At 44.0% G+C, this 27,661-nt stretch overlaps 1 protein-coding gene across 1 annotated transcript in view; it reads right to left on the bottom strand.

The window, feature by feature from the left end:
* ARHGAP18 (Rho GTPase activating protein 18) overlaps positions 1-27,661 on the bottom strand; it is a 544,764-nt gene that overhangs the window by 10,836 nt on the left and 506,267 nt on the right. The window contains exon 13 of the mRNA XM_069234821.1: positions 12,210-12,334. Within this exon, the coding sequence (XP_069090922.1) occupies positions 12,210-12,334 (125 nt within the window). The remainder of the gene's footprint in view (positions 1-12,209; positions 12,335-27,661) is intronic.

The following is a 27,661-nucleotide window of genomic DNA, read 5'->3' as shown; positions in this document are numbered from 1 at the left end:
TTTTAAACATCGGAGTTAAAATACTCTCCTCAATCCTTGCAACCAGGCTAAAACCCACCCTCACATTGCTAATTCACCCTGTAGGTGCGGTTTTATGCCATCCCGGAGCAGCAGACACTGCATTAGACGCCTGCACTTGGCCCTGGCGCACCGTAACACCCTAACTGGCTCACCCAAGGCCCTGCTCCTCCTTGACTTTGAAAAGGCTTTCGACACTGTGGACTGGTCATATCTGCACCAGGTCCTACAGAGCAACGGAAAAGGCCCCAGATTCCGGAGACTAGTAGGATTACTATACTCCCAACCAACGGCCAGAGTGCAGGTAAAAGGAGCCGTGTCCGACCCGTTCTGCATTGGTCGCGGTACACGCCAGGGCTGCCCTCTGTCCCCACTCCTCTTTGCGCTTATAATAGAACCGCTAGCAAAACTACTCAGAGAGGACCCTCTGATCGAAGGATGGTCCTGGCCCACTGGCTCAGAAGATCGCGTGGCGCTATGTGCCGACGACGTCCTGCTATATATTGCCAACCCAGCTGCAAGCAGCCCACGTATCCTGCAGATCCTGGATCTATTTTCAGAGGCCTCTGGCCTCACACTAAACCACCGCAAATCCCTGCTGGTCCCATTGCAACCCGCTAGAGACTGAGTTGACTGGCAGCGGACCATCCCTATTCGCCGAAACAGCTTTAAATACCTGGGAATCTCAGTTGCCCTCATACCGGAGCTGGCGTGGGAGCTTAACGTCACACCACTCATAACCAAAGCCAAAGCCGACCTCTAACGTTGGCAAACCCTGCCTCTCAATTTTCTCAGGAGAATCGCGCTTTTCAAAATGATGGTCCTCCCTAGACACCTCTACCTGCTATGAACGTCCCCTATCCAATCCCCAAGAGATGGTTTAAAAACCTTGACTCAACGATTCGCCAATTCCTATGGAGGGGCACCCGTCCCCGACTGGCACTAACCACATGCCAACAGGGCGTCTATGATGGAGGGCTGGGAATGTCAAACTTATACTATTATCATCTTGCGACGCAATTGATTGTCATCATGACTGGGTAGGAGGTGGTTGGTCAGACCCAGCATACCAACTTGAACTCCGCACACTGAACTACTCTGGAGTGTTTGATGCCCTCTACAGGTGCCCAATCCCACGATCCACTCCCGCGGTGACTAGGGTGACGCTGCTGGGATGGAGAGATGCCCAGAGAACCACGGGATGGTGGAAGCAAATTACCCAACAAACCCCACTATGGCACGGTGACCTTCTCGCTGAAGTTGCAGGACTGCAGGGGTTCCAGAAATGGGACGACATTTGAATCTCTATGCTGGGAGACGTCTGATAGGGGGCCCACATGAGGTCCTTTGAGGTTCTACAAAGGCTCTTCTCATTGAGTAAAGTACAATTTTATAGGTACCTCCAGATATGCCATGCCTTGATGGCTCACATACGAGCTGATGAACGCACCCCAGAGCACTCCCCCATGGAAGCGAAAGTATTAATGGGTAACCTCGGCAAAGGAGGAGTCTCACAGATATACCGCTCATTAGTATCTAACACGTCCGGCCCCCTAGACAAGCTTTGTTGCAGATGGGAGGGATGGGTGGGGGAAATTGAAGAGGGAGATTGGGAGGAGGCCCTAATGGCACCCAGAGCCCTGACAATATCCGCTAAACTCCGTCTCGTACAGCCTTTCTTTCTGCATACTGCATACATGACTCCTAAGAGACTACACGGAGCGGGCCTCCGCCCCGCAGCTGACTGCCCGAGGTGTCCCCAGCCAGAAGCTGACTTCTACAACATGACATGGTACTGCCCACTCATAGAGACATACTGGGGAGCAATTGCATCTCAGATCTCCAGAATCTTACAGACCGATCCAACACTAGACCCACTCCTGTTCCTACTGGGGGTAATGAGGGACACAGACCTAAGGAGAACAGAACAGACCTTTATGGGAATAGCATGCCTGGTAGCTAAAAGGGAGATAATGACTAAATGGAAGACAGGAGTGGCACCATCCTTAAATAAGTGGAGGCAGGGAATGGACTGGTGTGCACAGCAGGAGAGGTTGGTGTATGAGGCCAGAGGTAGCCCGGGTAAATACAATAAGATTTGGGATGGATGGGAGGCCTTGGTGGGCGACTAGTTCAATAATTCGGAGCACTCGGCCTACGGCTGGGCTCATCCCTGGTCTGTTTCCCTGTCCTCTGGCACCCACCTCTGATCCTGAAGCATATACATTCCTGCCACAGACAGATATAGATACCAAGTGCTAGGCCCCCTGGTAGGCCGGGCTGATCAATGTCAAAACAACTCAAGCACTCATAACACATGCCACTCAGCATTCTTTGATAAGGAGCACAAACTATATTTTATATTTTATTTTAGTGTGCTTTAGTCTACCCTATTCGATCCTATCTTGTTCTATTTTATCCTGCCTTATTCTATAATATGGTATTGTATAATATTGTACTTCACAGGGATGACACTTGTACACGATGTTATGCTATATTTTCATAAAACAATAAAAATCTCTTTATAAAAAAAATAAAAAAATGAAAAATGCTCTGTACTACATTAAATGTTACAAGTATAGTGTAGCAGAGTGTATTTTCAATTTTTTACATATTTGATTGATTGCAAAAAATACTACGAGTACTGCTGGAATACCTACAAATCATCATGCTACTTCATTTTTATTTATTTTTTGGTAAAAAAAGGACTGTTCTCGGTAAACTTCTCTACATATTACCACTTTAATAAAGTAGGAAAAAACAATAAAACCTACTACTAATTTATATTTAAGGGCTAAAGCCAGAACATAGCCAAAGTGTGCTGAAAACTACAGGGCTGCCTTTTACATTTTGTAAAGACATCTATTAGCCAATCAGATACTTCTTTCTCATCAGAATGTACCATAGTATACCGTTAAGGTACCACAGTATACTGTGACACAATATATAACTAGGTATTTTAACACATAACTTTCACACTTACACTGTTTACACCTACTACCAAAAATGACCATTTACACCTCAATCTATATTTCTGCCACATTACGTGTCCACCCACTTTCACGCTACACTGTTTCAAGTACTAAACTCCACTTTATGCCTTTCCATTCTACACCACTCCACTATACGCTATTACACTCAACACCATTTCACTATACGCCATCACAATCAAAGCCCCTCCACGCTAATCCACAGTTCGCCACTCCACTCTATCCCACTCTACTGTAGGCTATTGTATTCCATGCCACTCCACTTGATGCATACTAACCACAGTATGCCAATCCACAGTATAACACTCCACTCCACAGTATTACATTGTACACCACTCCAATGTATGCTACTCCACTCTACGCTATTCCTCTGTACTCCAGTCTACACCACTACAATCTATGCTATTCCACTACATGGCACCTCACTGTAAGTCAATCCACTCTACACCAATACACTCAGTTATTTTGCTATATACCACCCCACTGTACACTACTCCACTCTACAGCACTCCACTCTATGCTATTCCACTGTACACCACTATAGTCTACCCCACCACACTCTACAACACACTATGCCACTCTGCGCCACTTCACTGTATGCCACTCCACTCTTCACCACACCACTGTATGCCACTCCAGTCTACACTATTCCACTGTATGTTTCTGTAGTGTACCTCACTCTACTGTACGCCACTTCACCACTCAATAATCTACCTTGCCACTAAATACGCCACTACAGAGAATGCTATTGCACTGTCCACTGTACATCACGCTACACTGTTCCACTGTACCTCACTCCACTCAACACCACTCCACTCTATTGTACGCTATTCTATTCTACACCATTCCAAAGTATGCCACTGCGCTCTATACCACCAATGTATGCTAGTCAACTGTACCCCCCTCCACTCTATGCCCTTCCACTCTACACCACTCCACTTGAAGCTATTCCACTGCACACATCTTCACTCTACAGCACTACACTTTACACAATTCCACTCTATGCCACTCCATTTTATGCCACTCCACGTCACTGCAGTATATGCTATTCCACTGTAAGACACTCCACTTTATCCTATTCCACTGTGCACCACTATACTGTACCTCACTCCAATCTACAGTACGCTATTCCACTGTACACCAATCCACTGTACACCAATGCACTCTATACCACTCCACTGTACGCCCATCTGCTGTATGCTATTCCACTGTACGCAACTCTACTCTACAACACTACTCCACTCTATGCCACTCCACATCACCCCAATGTACGCCACTCCACTATACACCACTGCACTCTATGACGCTACTCTACTGTACACTATCTCCCCTGTACGCTAACTCCCCTGTATGCAATTCTTCTGCACGCCACTCCTCTATACATCACTCCTGTCAATGCCACTCCCTTCTACTCTATTTCACTGAAAGTAACTCCACTCCACCCTACTCCACTCTAAGCCACTCCATTGTAAGCTATTCCACTGTACGCCACTCCATTCTACCCTATACCAGTGTACAGCATTCCACTTTACCCAACTGCATTACACCCCACTCTACTTCGCTTAAAAAGACAGTATTCCACTCAACAGTCTACCCTCCTCAACTTTACCACACTATACTCCTCTCTATAGCACTCCACAGTACAACAATGTATTTTTGTTAATGTCAGTGTACAGCACTCTACTCTATACCACTGTACTCCACTCTACCCAACACCCTCTATGCTGTTCCATCCCACTTTACTCTAATCTATATGACACTTCTCTACTGTATTCCACTACTGCACTCTACACACCTTTCCACTGTACACTACTCTATGCTACTGAACTCTATGAGTCTATACTTCTCCACTCCATCATACTGTACCTCACTTTACTGCACAGGACACTATGCCACTCCACTGTACAACACTGTAATCTACTCTGTGGCACTTTACTCTATGACATGTTCTTACACTCTACAACAGACCAGTCTATGCCATTGTGCCACACACCACTTTACTCTACAACACTTTACTCCACTGTATGCTACACCAGTACACTCTACTCCTTCCGTGCCACTCTTCAACTCTTTGTCACTCCAAATGTTTCCACTTCTCTCTACTCCAGTGCATGACATTTTACCCCACTCTATGGCGTTGTAGAACACCACACTCTACTCTACAAGACTGTACTACACTCTGTCCCACTATACCACACTATAATGGATGATCTGCCATACACTCCACTGTACAACACTCCACACCTCTCTATAACACTTTCCAACACTCTACGACACATCACTCTACTGTACAAGACCCCTCTCCATTTTATACCAGTTTAATTGACTGAACACTATGCCTTTCCATTCTAGTGTACTCCACACCATTGTACTATACAAACACCACTACACTATAGTATAGTATGCTATGCCACTCCCCTCTACTCCAGTATAGTGTACAACACTCTCAACTCTACTGTACCACACTGTACTCAATGACACTTGAAAAAGATACAAAACACTTTTTATTCTTCGAAAAATCAATAAAATTCAATGTAAAAACAAAAGTTAAACAATTGCTATAATTAGGACAACTTTATCCTTTCTATATGGACCAAATGTAAACTACACAAGCATTAGAAATGCTAAAGTCATAATTATCCCTTAAATTTATAATTTACGCACTACCTTTAAATTCCTATTACTTTAGTTATTCTTTCTATGAAAACTGCACTAAATTTAGAAACGCTAAAGTTATACTTATAATAATGTACTTAACACCTTCACATTACTACAACTTGCACACCTCCATACACAGTGTATTCAACACCGTAGCCACAATACATTACCCATAATTCGCCACTGAACCATGCACGCTGTTCTCACAAATTATGTGATTTGGAATTTCATAAGTGTTGTTGCAAATGCTCTAATTTTAGATGCCATAAACGATTTAATATAAAGGGATATAAGCAGTGTATGAAGAAACTGCGAGTTACAGTTAAAGTACTGTGGCTACCAAGTTGAATACACTGTTTATGGAGGTACACGTGTTATAATGTGAAGGTGCTGCATAAATTAAAAATAAAGCTTTCTAATTTTTTCTAACTATAAAAAAGTTGTAACTTTTTCATTGTGTGTGTGTATATATATATATATGTATATATATGTGTATATATATATATATATATCCTACTTCAACAGATAAACTGGTTGAGCAAAAATACACTTCTGCTACAACGTCTCAGCTTCCACCTTCATTAGTGGGAATTATAAAGCAACACATCCTGCTATCGGAGTAATCACTCCTATGACCTGAGAATATTTTTGTTAACCCAGCCAAAGTAAAGAATGGCTCTATGAAATGTGTGGTCTCACTAGGGTTAATCACATTCTTGGCACAATAATGAATCAATCTGCTGACTGACGGATTTCTGCTATTCACAACTGTCAGACCTTTCCCACATTAAAGACCAACATTGTTGTAGGGTCTCTTGTGTACAAAAAAAGGATTACAGAAATAATGAAATCTCACGGGTGAATCCATCCTAGTGACTAGAGAATAATTTGTAAACTGTTCTTACTAACCATGGATGACACTGGTGTCAGAAAAGGCATCTTTTCCTTTAATTCTCTTATTTCTTGGCCCATCCAATGTAGAAAAGCCCTTTGTACTTTTAATTACATGTCATAAAAATAGGTAGTCATAAAAAATGGCGCTACCCGTGGATGATCTAGATTTTTTTCCACTCTGATTTCGACTTGATGTAGATATTGTGATTAAAAGAACAAAAGCTAATCTCTATAAAAAACATCTAGAGATGACAATAATTATCTTCTCCCATTCTGGTTTGAAGGAGCAAATGATCCCAAGATGTTAGACTGAGCAACCCACTTAAACTACATAAAGGATTGAAGCCTCCCGATATCTTTATTGTTCTCTTTTTGCATTACTAAATGGCAATTATGTGTGCTATACCTTTCGCACAACTTCATAAAATCTCCCTGCCAGAGGATTCTTGCAGCTACGTCTGTCGTATGCTGATTCCCTTACATTTGGCTTGACACACAAATCATCACAAGCCCTGGTCCATTCAGTAGAGGTTTATCCGAAAGCAAATCACTTCATCCTAAATCAACTCCAAATATAGGCGGTCATTCTGACCGCGGCGGGCGGCGGTCGCCGCCCGCCATGCGGTCACCGCCGAATGACCGCACCGCGGTCAAAAGACCGCGGCGGCCATTCCAACTTTCCCGCTGGGCCAGCGGGTGCCCTCCAAAAGAGCGCCCGCCGGCCCAGCGGGAAAGCCCCTGCAACCAAGAAGCCGGCTCTGAATGGAGCCGGAGGAGTTGCAGGGGTGCGACGGGTGCAGTGGCACCCGTCGCGATTTTCACTGTCTGCTAAGCAGACAGTGAAAATCTTTGTGGGGCCCTGTTAGGGGGCCCCTGCACTGCCCATGCCAGTGGCATGGGCAGTGCAGGGGCCCCCAGGGGCCCCACGACACCCGTTCCCGCCATCCTGGTTCTGGCAGTGTAAACCGCCAGAAACAGGGTGGTGGGAAGGGGGTCGGAATCCCCATGGCGGCGCTGCAAGCACCGCCGCCATGGAGGATTCCCTGGGCCAGGGGAAAACCGGCGGGAAACCGCCGGTTCCCCTTTTCTGACCGTGGCTTTACCGCCGCGGTCAGAATAGCCCAGGAAGCACCGCCAGCCTGTTGGCGGTGCTTCCGCTGCCCTCCGCCCTGGCGGTTTCAAACCGCCAGGGTTGGAATGAGGGCCATAATGGCTTGGCATTTTGCTGCTATGGCAGGAAACTGACAGTGAGAACTTTAGAGTTTAGCACCACCTGAAAGCGGCATCACACAATTAACCTTCATAACAATCAGCATGTCTACACTGAAGTTAGAACACCACCATCTCTAACTTAGCATTAGCTGCACAATCACACATGAAGCTCTCTGCATACTAATACATTGATGAAGAAACTGTGCAAAACCACAAACGAGAAATCTGCCCATAATACAAATACACACACAAAATGTAGCAATCACAGCTTGTGACACTATTCAACAGCATGCTGTGCAAAAAAACCTTCCTAGCCAAAGCAAACGTAGCACAAAAATATCTGCACAATCTCCAACATAAAGCACAATGACAACCCCTTTTGCAGTACTGGCACAACCAGACATAATACAAATTGAGGAAATCCACAGAAACACTAGTAGTTCTGCTACTGCATTCTTATCTTTCTCCCGAACAAACCTTGCCAGCCCATTATTAAAAACATCTTATTCCGCTGAAGAGCACTCATGGAAAAAGTGAGGTTGATGTTTAGATTTAGTGTCTGCACCGCTCCATAGCGTGGGTTTGCGTTATTTTTACAGCCCATGAATACGAGTACAGCACGGAGATACAAGAGATGATCCTCCTTGATCATATTTTTATTCCTAGTAACCTTGGGTCTACCCAAGTGTGGGCCTACAGGATGTGCCGGATGCTAGGGGAGGTTAAACAGTGATAAAGTACACATTTGCTCAGTTACAAAATATGAGGCAGACATGTTTAGATTCAGTGCTTGTGCACCTTCGGCTTGTGGGTTTGCTTTATTTTGAAAACTTGCCAATGGGAGCAAGACACTACCAGAGACTGCTCACCCTTTGGTTGTACCTTTATCACGTTTGTTGGACCGGGCTCTTTTTGCAGGGCTTCCCCCAGGTTTTTGCCACTTTTTGCTAAACCCATTTTTGTTGGCATTAGGACTCTGTGCTCTTAACCGCTGTTAACTCTCACCTTCCAACATGGTAAAATTAGCCTACACGTAATTGGCATATTGTGTTCACTTTTAAGTCCCTAGAAAATGGCACTACAGGAGCCCAGGGCTTGTAACTTAAATGCTACTGGTGGGCCTGAGGCACTTATTGTGGTACCCACTGAAGTAGCATTTAAACATGCCTCAGGCCTGCTACAGCAACATGTATTGCAGTTTTAAGCTATCATTTCGACCTGGCAAAATAAACAATTTATCAGCCCTAAACTTTCCTTTTTATTACTTATAAGTCACCCCTTAGATCGGCCCTAAAGGCTTATATGGCAAGGTGCACTGTATTTAAAAAGTAGGCCATTTGTACTTCAGGTTTACATGTCCTGACAGTGACAAACTACTAAAGTCATTTTCCACTGTTACAAGGCCTAGCTCTCCTACTGACTAATAATGGGTTACCTTCCTAAATTGAATAAGTGATAACTTTGGATTGGGAGCAGATAAAGATATAGGGCTTTATTGTGACCTTGATGGAGGTGTTTTCTCCATCACAAATGTGACGGATATCCCGTCCGCTGTAGTCCGATCACCATTGAATATAATGGGATCGAAATACGGTGGATGGGATATCCGTCACATTTGTGATAGAGGAAACCCCCCTATCAAGGTCGTAATAAGGCCCACAGTGTTCACACTCAAATTAATTGTAATTTAAAATTGTCTTAAATGGCAAAGTCAGATTTGAAGTCACAATTCTGAAAATGCCACTTTTAGAAAGTTGCCTGTTTACTGCCCTAACCACTTGTACCTTCTGCCATGCCCTGGGCAACAGGACTGTAAATGGCTCTGCTGTCAGGTTTTTTATTTCTCTGAGACAGTGACACAAACAGAGACTAGTTGTGGACAGGATTGGCCATCCTGCTAGGATGACTGAGGAGCAGAGCCTCACCCTACTTACACTTTGTGCGACTTGCCTTCAGCACACAAAAAGAAACCTGACAAAAGTCTTAGAGACTTGACAGGTGGAAGGAAGAACTTCTCAAAACCCATATTAAGGGGGAAGAGGTATAGGGTTAATCTCCCACTTCAAAGGTTTGCATCACATATAAATAGTCAACTGCCAGAGCCACTCCTCAGTGCTTACCTGGTCCTGTGGGCAAGGAATACCTTTCTCCCCAGAGGACTGCCCTGCTGCTACCAGAAGACTGCCTTACTGCTTGAAGCCTGCCTTAAGCCCCAGAGGTCTGGTTGCTTGAGGACTGCCCTGCTCTCTGAGAAGGAAAGCTGAATCTGCTCCCTTCATCCAAGAATACCAGAGTGACACCAAGGGTCAGGTGGGTGCCCTTCGGCTCTGAGATACAGGGGCTCAATAAACTACAGATAGCTCCCTGCAACTTCCATAGTGACCTGCTGCTCTGGACTTTCAAAGACCTGCAACTGGACCTGCGGCTGACCTGTGCTGTAGTGAATACCTGATTCCCAAGAGATGCCTTCCCAGGTCCTGGACCCTTGGCTGGCATCAGTGAAACTCCTCCTGTAAAGAAAGGTGAAATCTTGACGTTTTGGGCTCTTTGTGACTGAGAACAGGCCCATTTGCACAAGACTGTCGTCCGCGATGAACGCCAACTTGAAGCTCCAGTAAACCAGACTCTTCACAATACTGTGACTGACAGTGACGACTGGCAACTCGAGATTTTCACTTCATGCTACAACAATAGCCTGCAGTGGCCCCCAATGTGAAACTCCAGCAATGACCATCAAGGAAACGCTTTTCATGCTCCTCGCTGCCACCTCCACAAAGAAGGGAACTCTTTACACCAGACTTTACTTTGAGAAGGTAACTTTTTCAGAGGGACTACCCTGGTCCCAGTATCTGGCCTGTGCTACATCACGGTGGCCTGAACATCTGACTTTCCCCTGGTCTAGCGCAACCAGATGACCGCAAGTGGTGCTTTCGGTTTTTAGGTGCTGTATTGATGTAAAATTTTTAAATTGCATAGCTCTAGTTCTACTGAATGGATTTATGTTGTTCTGGCCCATTTCTCTTCATTAAAATATACTTTATTTTTCTAAATTGCTTTGGGGTTTATCTTGTCTTTTCACTACATTAGTGTTTCTGTGCTGCATGAATACATAACACTTTTTAAGCCTGACTGCTTTGTGCCAAGCTACTAAAGGGTTAAACACAGGTTAATTTAGTGACTTTTGTGGGTCACCCTGGGAAGGACTGTAGTTACACAACATTCCTTTTAATTCCCAACGATGACAGAAAATATGTGAGTTATAGAAAAGATGATTCTTGCTGCCTGAAAAGAACATACCAAACAAGTTTCCTGTACTTGTTTCAGCACGGAGGAAGGATATATCAAAGGCAATGTATCTAACATCTTCTCTGGAAATATGCTTCTTCAAATATGCAATTTTGGTAATAGCAGCTTTTGACTTGAGATACAGTATGGTAATTGTCAGGTATTGGGTATCACTTGAGGCTTAATTGTGACTAAAAGAATAATAATTGTAAGCTGTAAATTGCCTCTGGATTTATGAATATAAAACGGAATCAGCAAAATGCTGAAACTAGCCCTTACATTTAAGATCTGTGAAGACATTAAACTCCAAGGGACTTTTCTAAGTATGACTCTGATTTATACGAGGATTATGTTTTTCCTGATTTCTCTTGAAAAAACATTTCATGGCTAGGCCCATTTCTTCACTGTTTTTTTTTCCTAGTTATAGGTTCTGTTTAGACAATCATGTTCTAAAATTAGATTATTTGGCAATATAATGTTTAATAAAAAGTTTGTGCCTGACTCAAAAGGTAATCTAACACCCTTGTGTAAGTTTACTATTTTTTGGAATTCTGCATTATATCTGAAAGCACTTCTTTTCATAATCTGCTGAAGGCCTTTTTGTGTTTAGATTTTCTAAAATTCTCTTAGGAGTCTGCTTATTCTGATGAAAGATCTTTGTCTCGTTCATGACTTATAGACAAGTATATGCTGTTTCAGAATGTAACTTCTCCAAGTTCCCAAAGTAATAAAGTCACTGTATAAGCTCTATTTCATGATTGTAGTGCCAAAAAGCTTTCTGCCATTGGAGTACTAAAGACCAATTTGTAACATAATATGACTTGACCTAACCAACATCCAAAGGTTTAAATTAAGCTGTGATGTTTTAAGAACCAATGTAAAAGCATATGTATAGTTTCAGTTGATACACTATGACATTCACATCAGAGACATATGAAGTAATGAAACATTTAATTGAGAGAAAGAGCGGAAATGTCTGTATTAGTTGCACGAAATAATAATTCTCTTAAACACAGCTTTTATTTTACATTGTAACTCTAAAAACACGACTTAAGTTTTGTTCTCAATATCATACCTCTAATGACAACATTTTGTTTCTGAGAAAGAAAGACACGCCTTGATGTAATGAACCAAAAAACAAAGGGTACTTACCTTTTTTGACTCAGAAACCTTGACAATATATCAGAGGCTTTAAGATCTTCTGTCAGTTGCACAGCCATGGATACTTTGGAAAACTGGGGAGCTTGCACCCGTATGACTCCCTGAGGAACATCCGCCTGCCACAAAATTGTATATTTAACAAGTCTGGCAACAGCCGAGTGACATGCTTTATAACACAATAAGTTACACAAATTAGTGTGGAAATCATTCTATAGGTCTGTGTTTTATTAAACTTAAAAAGGCCAAGTTGAAGAAATAAAAAACATTTTTTGCATTTCATTGTTCAGTGTTAATGAGATAGCTAGATTAAAAAAAAATACTATTATTTCAATGCCATTTTGGGATTAGTGAGTGATGGATACTTGTAAAGCATCTCTGCCTTATGTCATCAAAATAATACATATCAATATTGATCTCTCAGAATCCCGCCACGGGCACCTCCAAAGTTCAGAGACACCTCTCCAGGACATCCTTGTTTAGTACTCTTTCACTACCCTTTTCAACACTGATCGAAGTTCCATCAGTTTCTCAAACCAACCTCTTAGCACATCTACCCTTCTTCCATCATTGCCAGACTTCTCCTAAATGCAAAGACATAAGCCCATATTTCCCCTGTCTTGAAGGCCCTCCTATAGTTACCAGTTGCTAGGAGATTCTCCTTCAAGCTGCTTGGTAACCCCCAAAAGGCAATTAATACCAACAGACCACTTTTTTATCAAAAAGATAATGACAAAATTCATCCAACAATGGAATCTACATTCTAGACTGGAACCTCATCCCAAAATCCCAACATACAAAAAAAAAAAAAATGAACAGAACATCTTTCTCTGGGATAGCAGCTAAACTATGGAATTTGTTACCCCAAAAGTAATGTTGACTGAGAGCCATCTCAGCTTCATAAGACCCGTGCGCTGGTTGTTCCCTAAATGATCACACTATTCACAACAATCTACAGCAATTGCATGACCAAGACATTAAAATAGCTCTATACTCATTTTTATATGTACTTTCCACATATATACACATTGGTGTATAGAGGTATTGTAATGGGCACATACATATGTATATGGGTGTATACTTTGTATGAAGATGGCACAGTTATGTGTAAAACTTATGTATATATGGTAATGTATGTATTTTTATGCATTACATTAATATGTGTATCTGAATGCTTAATTGTTGTGTGCATATGCATGGGTTTAGGCTTTGTATAGAAATGTACCTGCATACACATGTATGTAAGTGTATGTTTATTAATGTATTTGTGTGTGTAAATACATATATATTTAAAACACTTGTTTTACAAAATTATGATTAGGACAATGCATACACGTGTATACATTACATTTACATGTATTGCCGGGTAAGTAATTATGGCTTCGTGCATGTACATCTGTGTACATAGTTATGATTATGCACTGTATCTGTATATATGAATTATAAAATATATATATATGCACACACACACAGTAATATACACACACAATTTTTTTCACTGAAAAAACAAAGGTTAAAGGCTTAAAGTAATGTTATAGTTAAGCGAAATCTTCCAGCTATAGTTATCTCAAGTAACTATAGCTCGTACCCTAAGGTAACTATAACTTGTGCCCCTGCCACGTACAGATGCTCATCAATAATTTCACTGCACATGTTACAGTGATATTATCAATGATGTCATAGAACATGTCATGAGTGATGTAATATGTGGGGTAATTAGCAGTGTATGGTGAGGGCGTGCGTTATAGTTTCCATCAGGCATAAGCTGCCCTGCAACCAACTCCCCTGCAGGCCCTGTGGCCTACTGCCCTAAAGGCAGTCAACCACATACTGCATGGTGGGAGGCAGGGGGGGCACAGGGCCTGGCCTGTAGTCAGCCTCCTGCATGCAGCCAACCCCATGCTGCTCATGGCCTTCGGCCACATAAGACCCTGGGGACCCCATCCCCCAAGAACTTATTATTATTATTTTTTTTAAAGCAAGAGGGGGGGGGGGGGCATGACCCTCCCCATCCCCATACCTTATTAAGCCCCAAGGACCCCATCTTCCCCAGGCCTTTTTTTATTTTTATCAAAGGTTATGGGTACATGTGGCCCGTCTATCTGAGCCTTATCAGGCCCTAGGCATCCCATCCCTAAGGATATTTCTTTTAATTAAAGTGGGGGGCACATGCCCTCCTCTCCCTGAGCCTTATTAGGCCCTGAGGATCTCTTCCCCTTATGCCACTCCACTCTATGGTATTCCAGTTTATGCCACTCCACAGTACACCACTCCACTGTACACTATTCAACTGTACGCCACTCTGTTGAATGTCACTCAACTGTACACCACTTCACACCACTCTATGCCACTCTACTCTAAGCTATTCCACTCCACTCAACTCTATGCTACTCCATGTTATTAGACTGTATGCCACTCCATTGCATGACATTTGACTCAACACCACTCCACTCCATGCTATTTGACTCTACGCCACTTAACTGTACACCACTCCACACCACTCAACCATACAATACTCAACTCTACACTACTCCAAGCTATTTGATACTACACCTCTCCACTCAACTTTATGCTACTCAACATCACTCAATTCTACGCTACTTCACTCTATTTCACCCTGCACTATGCTATTCCACTCTACACCACGATACTGCACACCATGACACACTATGCCATTCCACAGGATTCTGTGCTATTCCACTCTGACCCACAGCATTCTATGATACTCCAAAATATGCTATTCCACCCTAAACTCCTCCACTCTACGCCACTCCACTGTACACTATTCCACTCTATGCCATTCCATGTTATGTTGCTTCACGCTGTGCCTCTCCACTCTATGCAGCTTCACTCTACGCAGCTCTACTGTACACCATGACAATCTATGCTACTCTATTTTATGCTGCTTCACTCTACGCCACTGAACTCAACACCACTCCACGCTAGGATATCCCGCTTTGCACCACTCCATGCTATTTGACTCTATGCAAATCCACTCTACACCACTCTTCTCAAGGCCACTTTACTGCACGCCACTCTACACTACTCCACTCTCCGCTATTAGACTCCAAGTTACTGTATGCCACTCCACTCTACCCACTCAACTCTATGCCATTCGATTTTTTCCCCCAAAACTTTTTATTGATTTTATAGATTTAAGAAACCAAAACAATAGACAGGCCTCATATATGCTCGTACAAAACAAACTCAGCAGCTGTTGTGGATAAACCAAAGCTCGGGTTTACACCCCACTGTCCCCCCTCTACACCAACGGCGAATTGACACACACATATGGCCAAGCCCCTCCACTCACCATCCTAGACCCTACTATACACATATGGCCCCAACCTGCCCATCCCCAGGACCCACACCAATCCCCATTCCCTCTTATGTTCCCCCAATTTTATCATATTCAGAGGCTACAGAAGTGGGTGGACCAATGAGTTCTACACGCATACCTCCAGCATTTAATTTACAGGCCTGGGCACATATAGTACCACTTTACAAGTAAACTAAATGTGGCAACTGGGTGTAAGCCAATTGTACCATGCTTAGAGGAATGCGCACAAGCAGTTTATCACTGGTAAACAGTGGTAAAGTGTGCAGGGACCTAAGGCCAACAAAAACAAATTCAGCAAAAGAGGAGGAGGGAAAGCAAAGTGGTTGGAAGAAAACCAGGCAAGGATGTCAGGTCCATCAAGAAGTATTGGTGATATAATCCCCTCCACTATTTGTTCCTCGTGTCACTACTACTCTAAAGTGAATGACAGTTAAATCACTTGTGCTCCCTCTGGAATAAAGCACGCACATTTTCAAGAAATATCAAGTTCCACACATGTTCTCCTCTTGATCCATCCCCGGTAAGATGCACAAATTGCACCAATTTCGCTCATAGCTGTCTTGAGCAGGCATGCCTCCATGCACTGTAATACTGTCCCCAGCTGCTGTTGTTACCGCTATACCACATTTGCATAGTCGCACATTCTGAATGTGCCTTTAACGCACAGTTTGTATGTTGTTACGTTGTTTTTACTACTGATTACATGCTACAGCATGAGCAGGAATACTGTGATGAGCAGGAATACTTTAAGGAACATTCTGTCACTGAGAATCACCTTCAGCAAATCTTGCTAGAGATATTGCTCATAAGTGTTTTCACCCTATTATTTTACTATCTGCAAAGGATGTTACTAACCTTGTGCAATGCATGGCATCTTAAAAGTTTCACTGTTTCTGTGTAATTCTAATTGTGTGCATAAAAATGTACATTACTTGCTGTAAGAATGTAAAAACTAGAAAGGTTTACTATAACCAATTAAAAATAAAACACAGCTCTATTCAGTACCACTTTATAAAATGCCATCAAATTCATGACTGTCAACATGCTATGGGAAGGATGACCTCTCTAAAGTATAGATGTATTCCCGGTGATTCTTTATCAGAAATAATGGAAGGGACTTTCCGGGTTATATGGGCAAACCCTGCCCCCTCAATTTCACACCTACTCCCTACTAGGAATACGTTAATGGAGGCACTTTACAGAGTGGCTCAATGCCACTCTGTTGATATATATATATATATATATACATACATATATATATATATATATATATATATATATATATATACACACTTTTTTTTAACTAAACTCACAGACCTGTTTTCAGCATGATAGTCATGTTGCCCCGTCCTGCCCAAAGATAATTTCAGGCCTCCTGAGGCCCCAACTTGAACTACTCGGTTGTAAGGAGACATGCAAGATAGTTCAGTGTTTCGTACACTCTTCTGTAAATTGTCGTTAGTATTTATATGGAGAGAACTGTAAATGTACAACCAGAAATAGCATACAGAATATGCCCTGTGCAATCCTACTTATCCTTGCAAGTAGTGGCTGAGCCCATGTGTAACATTTAGGGAAAGAAATTAAGTGGTGCAGATTGGAGCTTGTAAAGGGAGTAAAATATATGTTACTAGTATTGTTTGCAACAAATTTAGTCTAAATGTTTAAAAAACGTCATTAGAAATGTATTTTCAGTTACCAGCATTTTTGTATGTCTCCTCCCAGCACATTCACAAATATTTCCACCAGGAAAAAGGCCCTACCTAGCACCAGACTTAGACAAAAAAGTAAACAACCATCATCCTCCACTCGTTTCCTAATTTTCAGCTGATTGCCAGTCTTGCCTGAGCCATCCTGTATTGCTACATGCACTACGTGCATGTGGCAGCACTACGTGCAAGGTAAACAGTGGTGCAGGGTGTGGACCATTGGCCTCTGCTTTCATTGGCCTTCGCTTCCATTTTGGTTCACAACTCCATTTTGTTGAGTCTGGTTCGGTGCGTAAGGCACTGTTCTGTGTTTTTCCACAAGCTTCGGCAAGCTGAAGGGTGGGGTGTTTTTCTGCTCAACTTCGCTCCATCTGCCTGGTACGAAGGGCGCTATTTACATTCCACGAGCTATCAGTTAGAACAACAGGGGGATGCGCCTGTACACAAGGAGGAATGCAAGCTTCACCTTGGAGTCCTCTCCTGGGAACTTGGCCCGTTCTGAGGAGACGTCTCGAAGGGTGAACAAGGTACCGCCGATTGCACAATTTGTAAAGGAGGGGGTCTTTTTCTAGAAAAGACTCCTGGGCGTTAGTAAATACTATAAAAGTTGGGGGCCTGGATGAGCTGGTTTAGGAACTCTCTTCTGGGTTGGACGCAACGCCAGGAGGACTGATTGTCCCGAACAGAGGCTCCCTGTGCTAGCTGATTTGGGTTCCCCAGCTTTGTGTACGGCGGAGGGATGCAGACTCTCTTTTCGGTGAAGCTTTTCAATTTATTAAGTGTATTGTGGGTGCGCGCGTAATATGTACTTATTCTTGCAGTCATTTTCATGCTATTGAGCATTGAAGTATATTGTGTGTGCGCGCGTAATATGCACTTATTCTTGCAGTCATTTTCATGCTATTGAGCATTGAGGTATATTGTGTGTGCTTGTATTATATGCACTTACTCTTGCAATTATTCACAGAGTGCTTCATTATTTTCATGTTATTCTCCTGATGTATATATATATATATATTTTAGTGTGGTTTAGTTTTGCTAGCTGAGAACTTGCCCCTTAAATAAACTTGATTATTCTACTTACGAAGGTGTTTGAGAGTGATTGCTTTACATTGTGCCTTAAAATATCCTGAAGTGCATAGTTTTGATATTCTGAAGAGTAAAGCAGTACAAATTGGCGTAGTCGTTTGCAGGATTCGAAAAAAAAAAAAAAAGGGAAAATGCTTAATAAGATCAAAGCGAGCTCAAAAGCAGGTTCTCATGTAGCAAATCCAGACATAGAAATACCGGGGTGGGAAACTGCCCCGTATAAACTTTTAGCTCAGGAATGGTCACGTTGTGCTGGTTTGTGTGAAAATTGGAATGCGTGTATGTTGAATGTGGAACCTGAAGATCTTCTTATATGCTTACAGAAAGTTTCAATTGACAAGGGAAGGGAGATTTGTGCGTTGGGGAGGCGAGGCTGGATCTTGCTTTCTGCGTACCGAAAGTTGTATGAAAAATGTTTACAGTTACAAAAAGACCACGAGCAGCTGGGGAAGGAGTTAGTAGAAGCCCGAAATTCCTCTACCATGCTAGCTTGTCAAAATAAATTATTAAGTGATAAGTTGGAAATGTACCAACTGGTTGCAGAGAGAACGGCCGTTAGCGTAGCTAAATATAAACACAAGAAACGAAGAGGGAAAGTTAATAAAAAGAAGGTGCATTTAGCTATCTCTCAGGCAGGATTAGCCTTTGACCCTGAATTTTGGGATGGAAACATCTGGGATACATCTGATTTTTCAGATGGGTCCGGGGGCGATGACTGCCAAGATGTTAGACAGGAGAAGACAGAGCGCAGGAATGTTGTCCGTGCGCAGCCCATATATCGGCGAAAGTTACAGCATAGCCCAGCTAATCCTGGAGGGGTGATGTTGGATGCCCTGGAGGATTATACACAGCAAGAACTAAGTGATGTGATAGACAGATTTCGACAGAGGTCTGGGGAAACATTGCTTACGTGGTTGGTGCGGGTGCACGATATGGGGGACCAGGGGGTCCAATTGGATCACGGCGACGCCCCGAGGCTTTGTATGTTAAGTACAGACCCGGTTATTCAAAATGAGTTTAGAACCTATCCAGGGAATGGTCCCATGACCAATTTGTTAGAGCTAGCTGCGCAAGGGTGTGCTCAGAAGTATCCGACAGAGTCAGACTGGCCGCCTAATGATAAACCTTGGTATACTTTGAGAGATGCAGTACAGAGATTGAAGGAAGAAGGGATGAAAACAGCTATCTTTATGGGTAATGCCCATGATTTGATGAATGGAATTTTAAGTGTGTCTGTGCGAAACCGGTTGATTAGGGCCGCTCCTCCTGCATATAAGCATGTCATCATGACTTTGTTAATTAATCAGACGGGTAACCCATTGTCTCAGGTGGTAGAAGCGGTGCGTGAGTTAAGTGATTTAGGAGAATGGGCTAAGCCAGAGAGGAATTCACGGTCTGAGAATCGTACTGATAACAACAGGGTGACAAGGCGAGACATGTTTCAGGCCTTGCTGCGAGATGGGGTGACCAGGAATGAAATTGATGGGATAAGCACCAAGGACATGTGGGAAATGTACCGCAAACGCGGTTTGGATAAAAAGGAGGGGAGCAGGAAAGGGAACAAGAAGGATAACAAAGTGGTGAACCAGAGAAAGGCAGGAGGGGAGGAGCGTGAGGGTGAAAAGGGAGAGAGAGGGAGAGAACCCCACAGTAGAGAGAGATCCCCAGAGGACGGAAATTGGGAGGAAGAGCACCGAAGCGCAGAGGGAACCCGGAGCAGGGAGAGAGACCGGGAACTGACAGGTTCTGGGAAAACTCGAGGAAGAGAGTGGGAGAGGGAGCTGGTAAGCTCAGAGAGGTTGCGAAGCAGAGACAGGGAGGAGGAGTTCCCTGAGAATTACCGCAAACTGTATCCAGATTTGACTTGGGCAGACTCTGATGTGCGCAGAGTGAAAATAGATTAGGAAACAGGCCAAACTCCGGTGCAGGGATGGGCTCGCAAAGATAACAGACCTCATGTCAAAGTAGAAATTTATTGGAAACGTGGAAATGTTCAAAAAGTTCGAGCCCTCGTTGACACCGGAGCGGAGGCCACTTTGATTCATGGCAATCCAATAAAATTCAGGGGACAGTACTTCACCATTACGGGATTGGGCGGAAAAGAAACCCCAGCAGTGCAGATAGTGGTTCCCATGAAAATAGGGGCACTTCCAAAGAGAGAATACACTGTCCTGATTGTGCCCATTCCCGAATACATTATTGGAATTGACATTTTGAAAGGGATGACCCTACATTTGGAAGATGGATGTTATCAATTTGGTTCCAAAAGATTTATATCAATAGCCGCCGCAAGGGTGGGGCTGTTGAAGATTCCTCCGGTAACACTTCCCCAAGCTACTAAGGTGATTCAAATGAAACAGTACAGAATACCGGGAGGACATGAGGAGATTAGCCAGACTATACATGATTTACTGGAGGCCGGGGTAATAGTTCCCATCACCACTGCGTGGAATAATGCCCTCTGGCCTGTTCGTAAAAGTGATAACAGTTGGAGGATTTGCATTGATTATCGCCAATTGAATAAACATACACCTCCTCTGACTGCAGCGGTCCCAGACACCATTACCTTGATTGAGAACATACAGAAACACAGTGGGACTTGGTATGCGACCATTGACATTGCCAATGCCTTCTTTACGATACCAATAGCTACTGAGAGCCAGCCTCAGGTGGCATTCCAGTGGGCGGGGCGTCAGTACACCTTCTGTAGATTACCCATGGGGTATTTACATAGCCCCACTATCTGCCACCGGCTGGTGGCAGAGCATTTGGATGAAGTACCAGTGGTTCCTGGAGTGCAAATTTCTCACTATATAGATGACGTGATGATGCAGGGAGAGACGCAAGAACAGGTGCAAATTCAGCTAGACAGGGTGGTGGAACATTTGCAGAATCAAGGGTGGGAGATTAACCCCGAGAAAGTGCAGGGACCATCTCAGAGCGTAAAATTTTTGGGCATTCAGTGGAATCAGGGACACAGAGAAGTGTTGCCAAAAGTGAAACAAAAGATTAAGGAATTCGCAGTACCGCGAAATCGGAAGGAAGCCCAGAGTTTTATTGGACTATTCGGGTATTGGAGACAACATATACCCCATTTGTCTCAGATTTTGGCCCCATTGTACAAAGTTACACGAAAGAAAAATGCGTTTGAATGGGGAGAGCAGGAGCAGCGCGCGTTTGAATTGGCGAAAGACGCCATTCAGCATGCTTTGGATTTGTGGCCGATTCGAGAGGGAGACATTGAGTTGAATGTGACAGTCCAGGGGCAGTATGCCAATTGGAGTTTATGGCAAAAACAAGGAAGAAAGAGGGTGCCCCTGGGATTTTGGACAAAGAAGTTACCTGAGGCAGGAGAGCGGTATACTCCCTTTGAGAAGCAGCTGCTGGCCTGCTATTGGGCCCTGGTTGATACTGAGCAAATTACCCTGGGACACAATGTGATTTTAAGGCCTGAAATTCCCATCATGCAGTGGGTGATGAGTTCCCCTAAAACTCATAGAATTGGACATGCGCAAGAAGCCAGCATTATAAAATGGAAATGGTATGTCCAGGACAGGGCACGAGCGGGTCCAAAAGGGACCGCCGTTTTGCATGAGCAGGTAGCGCAGGCTCCAGTGGAGAATTCCGAAATGTTGCATGATGTACCTTCAGTGTGTGAATCCCCAGTAGGGTGGGGCCAGCCGTTCGCAGACTTGTCTGCAGATGACAAAAAACATGTGTGGTTCACAGATGGTTCAGCAAAATATGTTGGAGCGAAAAGGCACTGGAAGGCAGTGTCCTATAATCCTGTTACCAAGAAGCTTTTGACAACTACAGGACAGGGAAAAAGTAGCCAGTATGCAGAGCTTTATGCCGTGTATCAGGCTTTAAAACAGGAGCTACCCGGAAAATGTCACATTTATACAGATTCCTGGTCTACCGCCAATGGGTTAGCTACTTGGCTTCCCACGTGGCATGCACATCAGTACAAAATCCATAACAAAGAGGTATGGGGGAAGGAGTTATGGCAGGAGATCTGGGAAATGTTACCTCAAAGCACCGTGACTGTCTATCATGTGGACGCTCACTGTCCAACTGATTCATTAGACCGATGGTTCAATTGTCTTGCAGACGATCGAGCCAAGATTCAAGAGGCTGAAGTGGAGGCGCAGAGTTTTGATTTGGTGGGAATGGCTAAATGGGCACACCAGAAATGCGGACATCTTGGAGAAAAGGCTACTCACAGGTGGGCTGAGATTAGAGGGATGCATCTTCCCCTAGATTTGATTAAAACAGCGATCATTGAATGTCCCATTTGTCAGCATGCACAGCACAGACCGGTCCCACAGGTGGTGAGAGGCCAGCTAGGTAGAGGTAAATTGCCAGGACAGATTTGGCAGATTGACTACATTGGACCAATGCCAGTGAGCAGAGGGTGTCAGTATGCCTGCACTGTGGTAGACACTTACTCTGGTTATCTCATAGCCTTTCCCTGCAAGCGCGCAACTCAGCAGAGCACCCTGAAAACACTAGATCTGTTGATTCTGTACTATGGGGTGCCACTCCAGATTCAAAGTGATAACGCCAGCCACTTCAAGGGCAGACTAGTGCAGGACTATTGTGCACAACGCAATATTGAGTGGATTTTTCACATACCTTACTACCCACAAGCAGCGGGACTGATTGAGAGAATGAATGGGTTGCTAAAAGAACAATTGCGTAAACTGAATGATGGGACACTGAAGGGGTGGAGGGATAATTTGTATGATGCTTTGCAAATTTTGAACAACCGACCCCTAACAAATGCCGAGACACCTCTCATGAGAATGCTGACACCTGCTTTACAGATTAATCCGTTTACAACGAGCAATACCATTGTGTATTGGGAAACAGCTCCAGGAGCTTTGGCCCCATATCGAGCTACACCAGAATCTGCAGGACTTGACTTACATGCTTTACACATGCATCGATTGAAACCTAGAGACATCACTCTGATTGAAACTGGGGTGGGAATTCAGATTCCCCCTGAGCATTACGGTCTGATCGCCCCTCGATCTGGGCTTGCCTTGAGGGGCATCCAAGTTTTATGAGGCGTGATAGATGCAGACTACCAAGGCGAGTTGAAAGTCATTCTTTTGAACAGTGGTGACACAGACCTAGTGGTGCAACCTGGTGATCGCGTTGCCCAAATTGTCATCATGCCGGTTTATGGAGGTGTTGTTAAGAAGGGGAGCGCCCCAGCTCTTCTCACTGTGAGAGGCAAAGGAGGGTTTGGATCTACTGACAAGAACCCAGGGGCCAAAGTGTGGATTGAATCCCCAAATAACCCTCCTCAACCCGCTGATGTCATCGCCACTGGACCAGACAATGTCCTGGTAGTTATGCTACCTGGTCAAGACAAATGGGAACATGTTCTCGCTGATAAATGCTATCTGCGAGAATGATAATACGTGTTTTGTCCTTTGTTCTTTTCAGATCATCCTGTGGAGTGCCTGTGCCATGAGTGTGGTGTATGGAGCCCGTTCGGGAGACTCCACCGGGGAGCGGGAGGGGCTCATAGCCCAAAAATTCAACCGTCAGCCGCAGATGCCAACGCTGCTGCATCAACCGAACAATGTTTGGATTCATCTAGCGCAGGAAGTGCTGAATATATCTCACTTCTGTATGAGTAACATGCAAAGCGTTCAAGATTTGATTACCACTTGTCTAGTGGCAGTGCCCACTCCTGCTGCTGTATTATTACACATCTTTAACAATACAAACCAGGATGGAATGGTGGATGTGAGTGACGTTCGCTCTCATCTGTCACTCTATGAGTACTGCCGTCATTGCCCGGAGGTGGGCAGGCGGTTGTGGAGGAACATGACATCTATACTCACGTTTAACATCTCAAATGGGGATGTGTGCTATTCATTGACCTGTGATCCTATGAAAATAGGTAAATGTGCTCAGCTCAAATTGGAGAAAAGAGACAAAAACTTAACTGCTGCACAACGGACGTTGTGCCACTCACGGACTGACCTAACCTGTTTGAATGTAAATAATTCGATGTTTTGCCAACATGTGGTGCCTGCTGCCAGCCACATTCAAAATGTTAAGTTGCCTAAAGGTTGCCTCTTTTCTTGTGGTAACCTTTCTTTTACTTATATTCCAGCCAATCTAACCGGAGGGCCTTGTGCCTGGTCACGCTTAGGCTTTCTCATGTTTCCTATGGATACTGCTCTACACCCTCGCTATACCAGAGACACTATTCAATTACCTACGGACTGTGATTCTGAAATTTCATTGCTGTCCAAAACAGAATATGTTAGTTTAGCTGGTTCTATCGTAGGGGTGCCAGGACTTGCAGTATATAATACCAGAGTTATTAATAAACTTGCATGTTTAGTAGTCAAGAATATTAACTATACATCAGCTGCCTTAGCTGAGCTGTTATTAGATGTACAGGGAATTAGAAGAGCTGCTTTGCAGAATCGCGCTGCTATTGATTATTTACTGCTTAAACACAACCATGGCTGCAGTGATTTTGAAGGATTATGTTGCTTCAATTTATCCGACCACTCCATATCAATCAACTCCCACATAGAGGCCCTGCATAAGTTGGTGAAGGGGGTGCAGCAGGATGTTGACAAGGGGTGGTGGGATTGGGCTTTTGGATGGCTGCCTAATTTAGGCCAACTGCGTTATATCTTTGGTGTAATCATTATCATAACAGTTATTTTAATTTCATTATGTTGTTGTATTCAGTGTGTGCCTAACCTTCTATCTCAGTTTCGCCCAAGAGCATTGCCATTTCAGCTTATAGGATATACTTAGTTATAAGTTGGCCAAATGGTCCAAGGGTGAAAATGTATTGCTACATGCACTACGAGCATGTGGCAGCACTACGTGCAAGGTAAACAGTGGTGCAGGGTGTGGACCATTGGCCTCTGCTTTCATTGGCCTTCGCTTCCATTTTGGTTCACGACTCCATTTTGTCGAGTCTGGTTCGGTGCGTAAGGCACTGTTCTGTGTTTTTCCACAAGCTTCGGCAAGCTGAAGGGTGGGGTGTTTTTCTGCTCAACTTCGCTCCATCTGCCTGGTACGAAGGGCGCTATTTACATTCCACGAGCTATCAGTTAGAACAACAGGGGGATGCGCCTGTACACAAGGAGGAATGCAAGCTGCCTGTACACAAGGAGGAATGCAAGCTTCACCTTGGAGTCCTCTCCTGGGAACTTGGCCCGTTCTGAGGAGACGTCTCGAAGGGTGAACAAGGTACCGCCGATTGCACAATTTGTAAAGGAGGGGGTCTTTTTCTAGAAAAGACTCCTGGGCGTTAGTAAATACTATAAAAGTTGGGGGCCTGGATGGGCTGGTTTAGGAACTCTCTTCTGGGTTGGACGCAACGCCAGGAGGACTGATTGTCCCGAACAGAGGCTCCCTGTGCTAGCTGATTTGGGTTCCCCAGCTTTGTGTACGGCGGAGGGATGCAGACTCTCTTTTCGGTGAAGCTTTTCAATTTATTAAGTGTATTGTGGGTGCGCGCGTAATATGTACTTATTCTTGCAGTCATTTTCATGCTATTGAGCATTGAAGTATATTGTGTGTGCGCGCGTAATATGCACTTATTCTTGCAGTCATTTTCATGCTATTGAGCATTGAGGTATATTGTGTGTGCTTGTATTATATGCACTTACTCTTGCAATTATTCACAGAGTGCTTCATTATTCTCATGTTATTCTCCTGATGTATATATATATATATTTTAGTGTGGTTTAGTTTTGCTAGCTGAGAACTTGCCCCTTAAATAAACTTGATTATTCTACTTACGAAGGTGTTTGAGAGTGATTGCTTTACATTGTGCCTTAAAATATCCTGAAGTGCATAGTTTTGATATTCTGAAGAGTAAAGCAGCACACATCCAGATCCATATTGCATAACTGGACTTGAAGTCTAAGAAAAAGACCCCAATATCAATGCATTAGGAAAGAAGGGTGTGACTGAACGACAATGCCTAGTCTATGCCTTATTCCTTTCTCACTGATTCCAACAAGGAAGTAGAAATGAGTGTGAATCAAAATGTCAGTAGGCAAGACGGAACAGGGCTGGAATAATCCACACCCTCCCAGAGGCTCGTAGTCATCATGGTCAAAACCCATTTTTCTCCAAGCCAAGTTACAACCATTTAGCCATGAGAGAGGGTCTACCTAACAACCATGTGGGGCTGAGAAAGAGAGAGGAGAAAGGTGTAACTGGAGGAATACTGTGAGAATGGGGTCTCACCTTTGGTATTATGGAGCCTATTTGAGGACATTTTAAATGAAGACAGCTCAAAGTTATCAAAAAGACTGCTATTTGTTTTTATTTAGACAGACTATAAACACCAATGTGCCCACACTGAGCAAAATATTCCAGGTACAGCCAAATTTTACAATTAATACCTAACCCACTGTTGTATGTTTTGAGGGGTGTCTAAGCCAATATTTTTTCAATCTGTACTCCAATTCCAAAAATTCACATGATCCCAAACTTGCCTACATCTCTCACTAATCAAATAGATGTGGCCGAACTGCCACATAATGAATAGGTTGATGGCCGCTAGGGACAGCCGTCACCCACCACCATGCTCCCACCGCCAGGAAGCCTGGCGGCGGGATGAAACACCATCCGCCAGGGTAGCTGCGCTACCCTGCGGATAATGTTTCATATGCCGCTAGTCTTTTCCTGGTGGGATGTCCCACCAGGAAAAGGCTGGCGGAGCGGGTGCCCCCGTCGTGCATGTCACTGCCCGGTTTACGGGCAGTGACATGCGCGATGGGTGCTGCTGCACCCGCCGCACACCAACATTGGCGGCGGCTCCTCATGGCGCCGCCCTCAATGTTGCGCCCGTGTTCCCTGCCAGGCCGGCGGGACAATCATTATACGGCCGGCGGATTTTCCAGGAGGCTGGCGGTCGATGGAAAGACCGCCAGCCTGAACACGGCGGGAAATCCCGCTGTGTCCAAAATGACTGCCTATATCTGGAACAGTTGGCTACCACATTGGTTGGCCATTTTGAAGTTTTGGCCAGCATACAATAAGTCAAATAGATTACGGTCGTACTGGATCTTAAACTTGGTACTATTCATTACAGAATATGCCAAAGCAATTTGGACCATAGCTATTGACTAAGAGATTGTTTATTGTGTGTACTCTGCTCTCAGCCAACCTGTTCATTTTATGCCAATTTGCAAGTTGGCCTTCCCCTAGTTAGTCAAACTTCTGTTAGTACCCTGTAACTTCCTGAGGGCTTTTCTTTTATTTACCAGCTTCTGCGTTTTTTGACAAATGGGCTGGACCTTATTATT

The sequence above is a fragment of the Pleurodeles waltl genome, chromosome 5 (genome assembly GCF_031143425.1).
Source record: "Pleurodeles waltl isolate 20211129_DDA chromosome 5, aPleWal1.hap1.20221129, whole genome shotgun sequence".
NCBI lineage: Eukaryota > Metazoa > Chordata > Amphibia > Caudata > Salamandridae > Pleurodeles > Pleurodeles waltl.
Note: the sequence above shows the minus strand (reverse complement) of the source record. Positions and strands in the feature narration are given on the sequence as shown.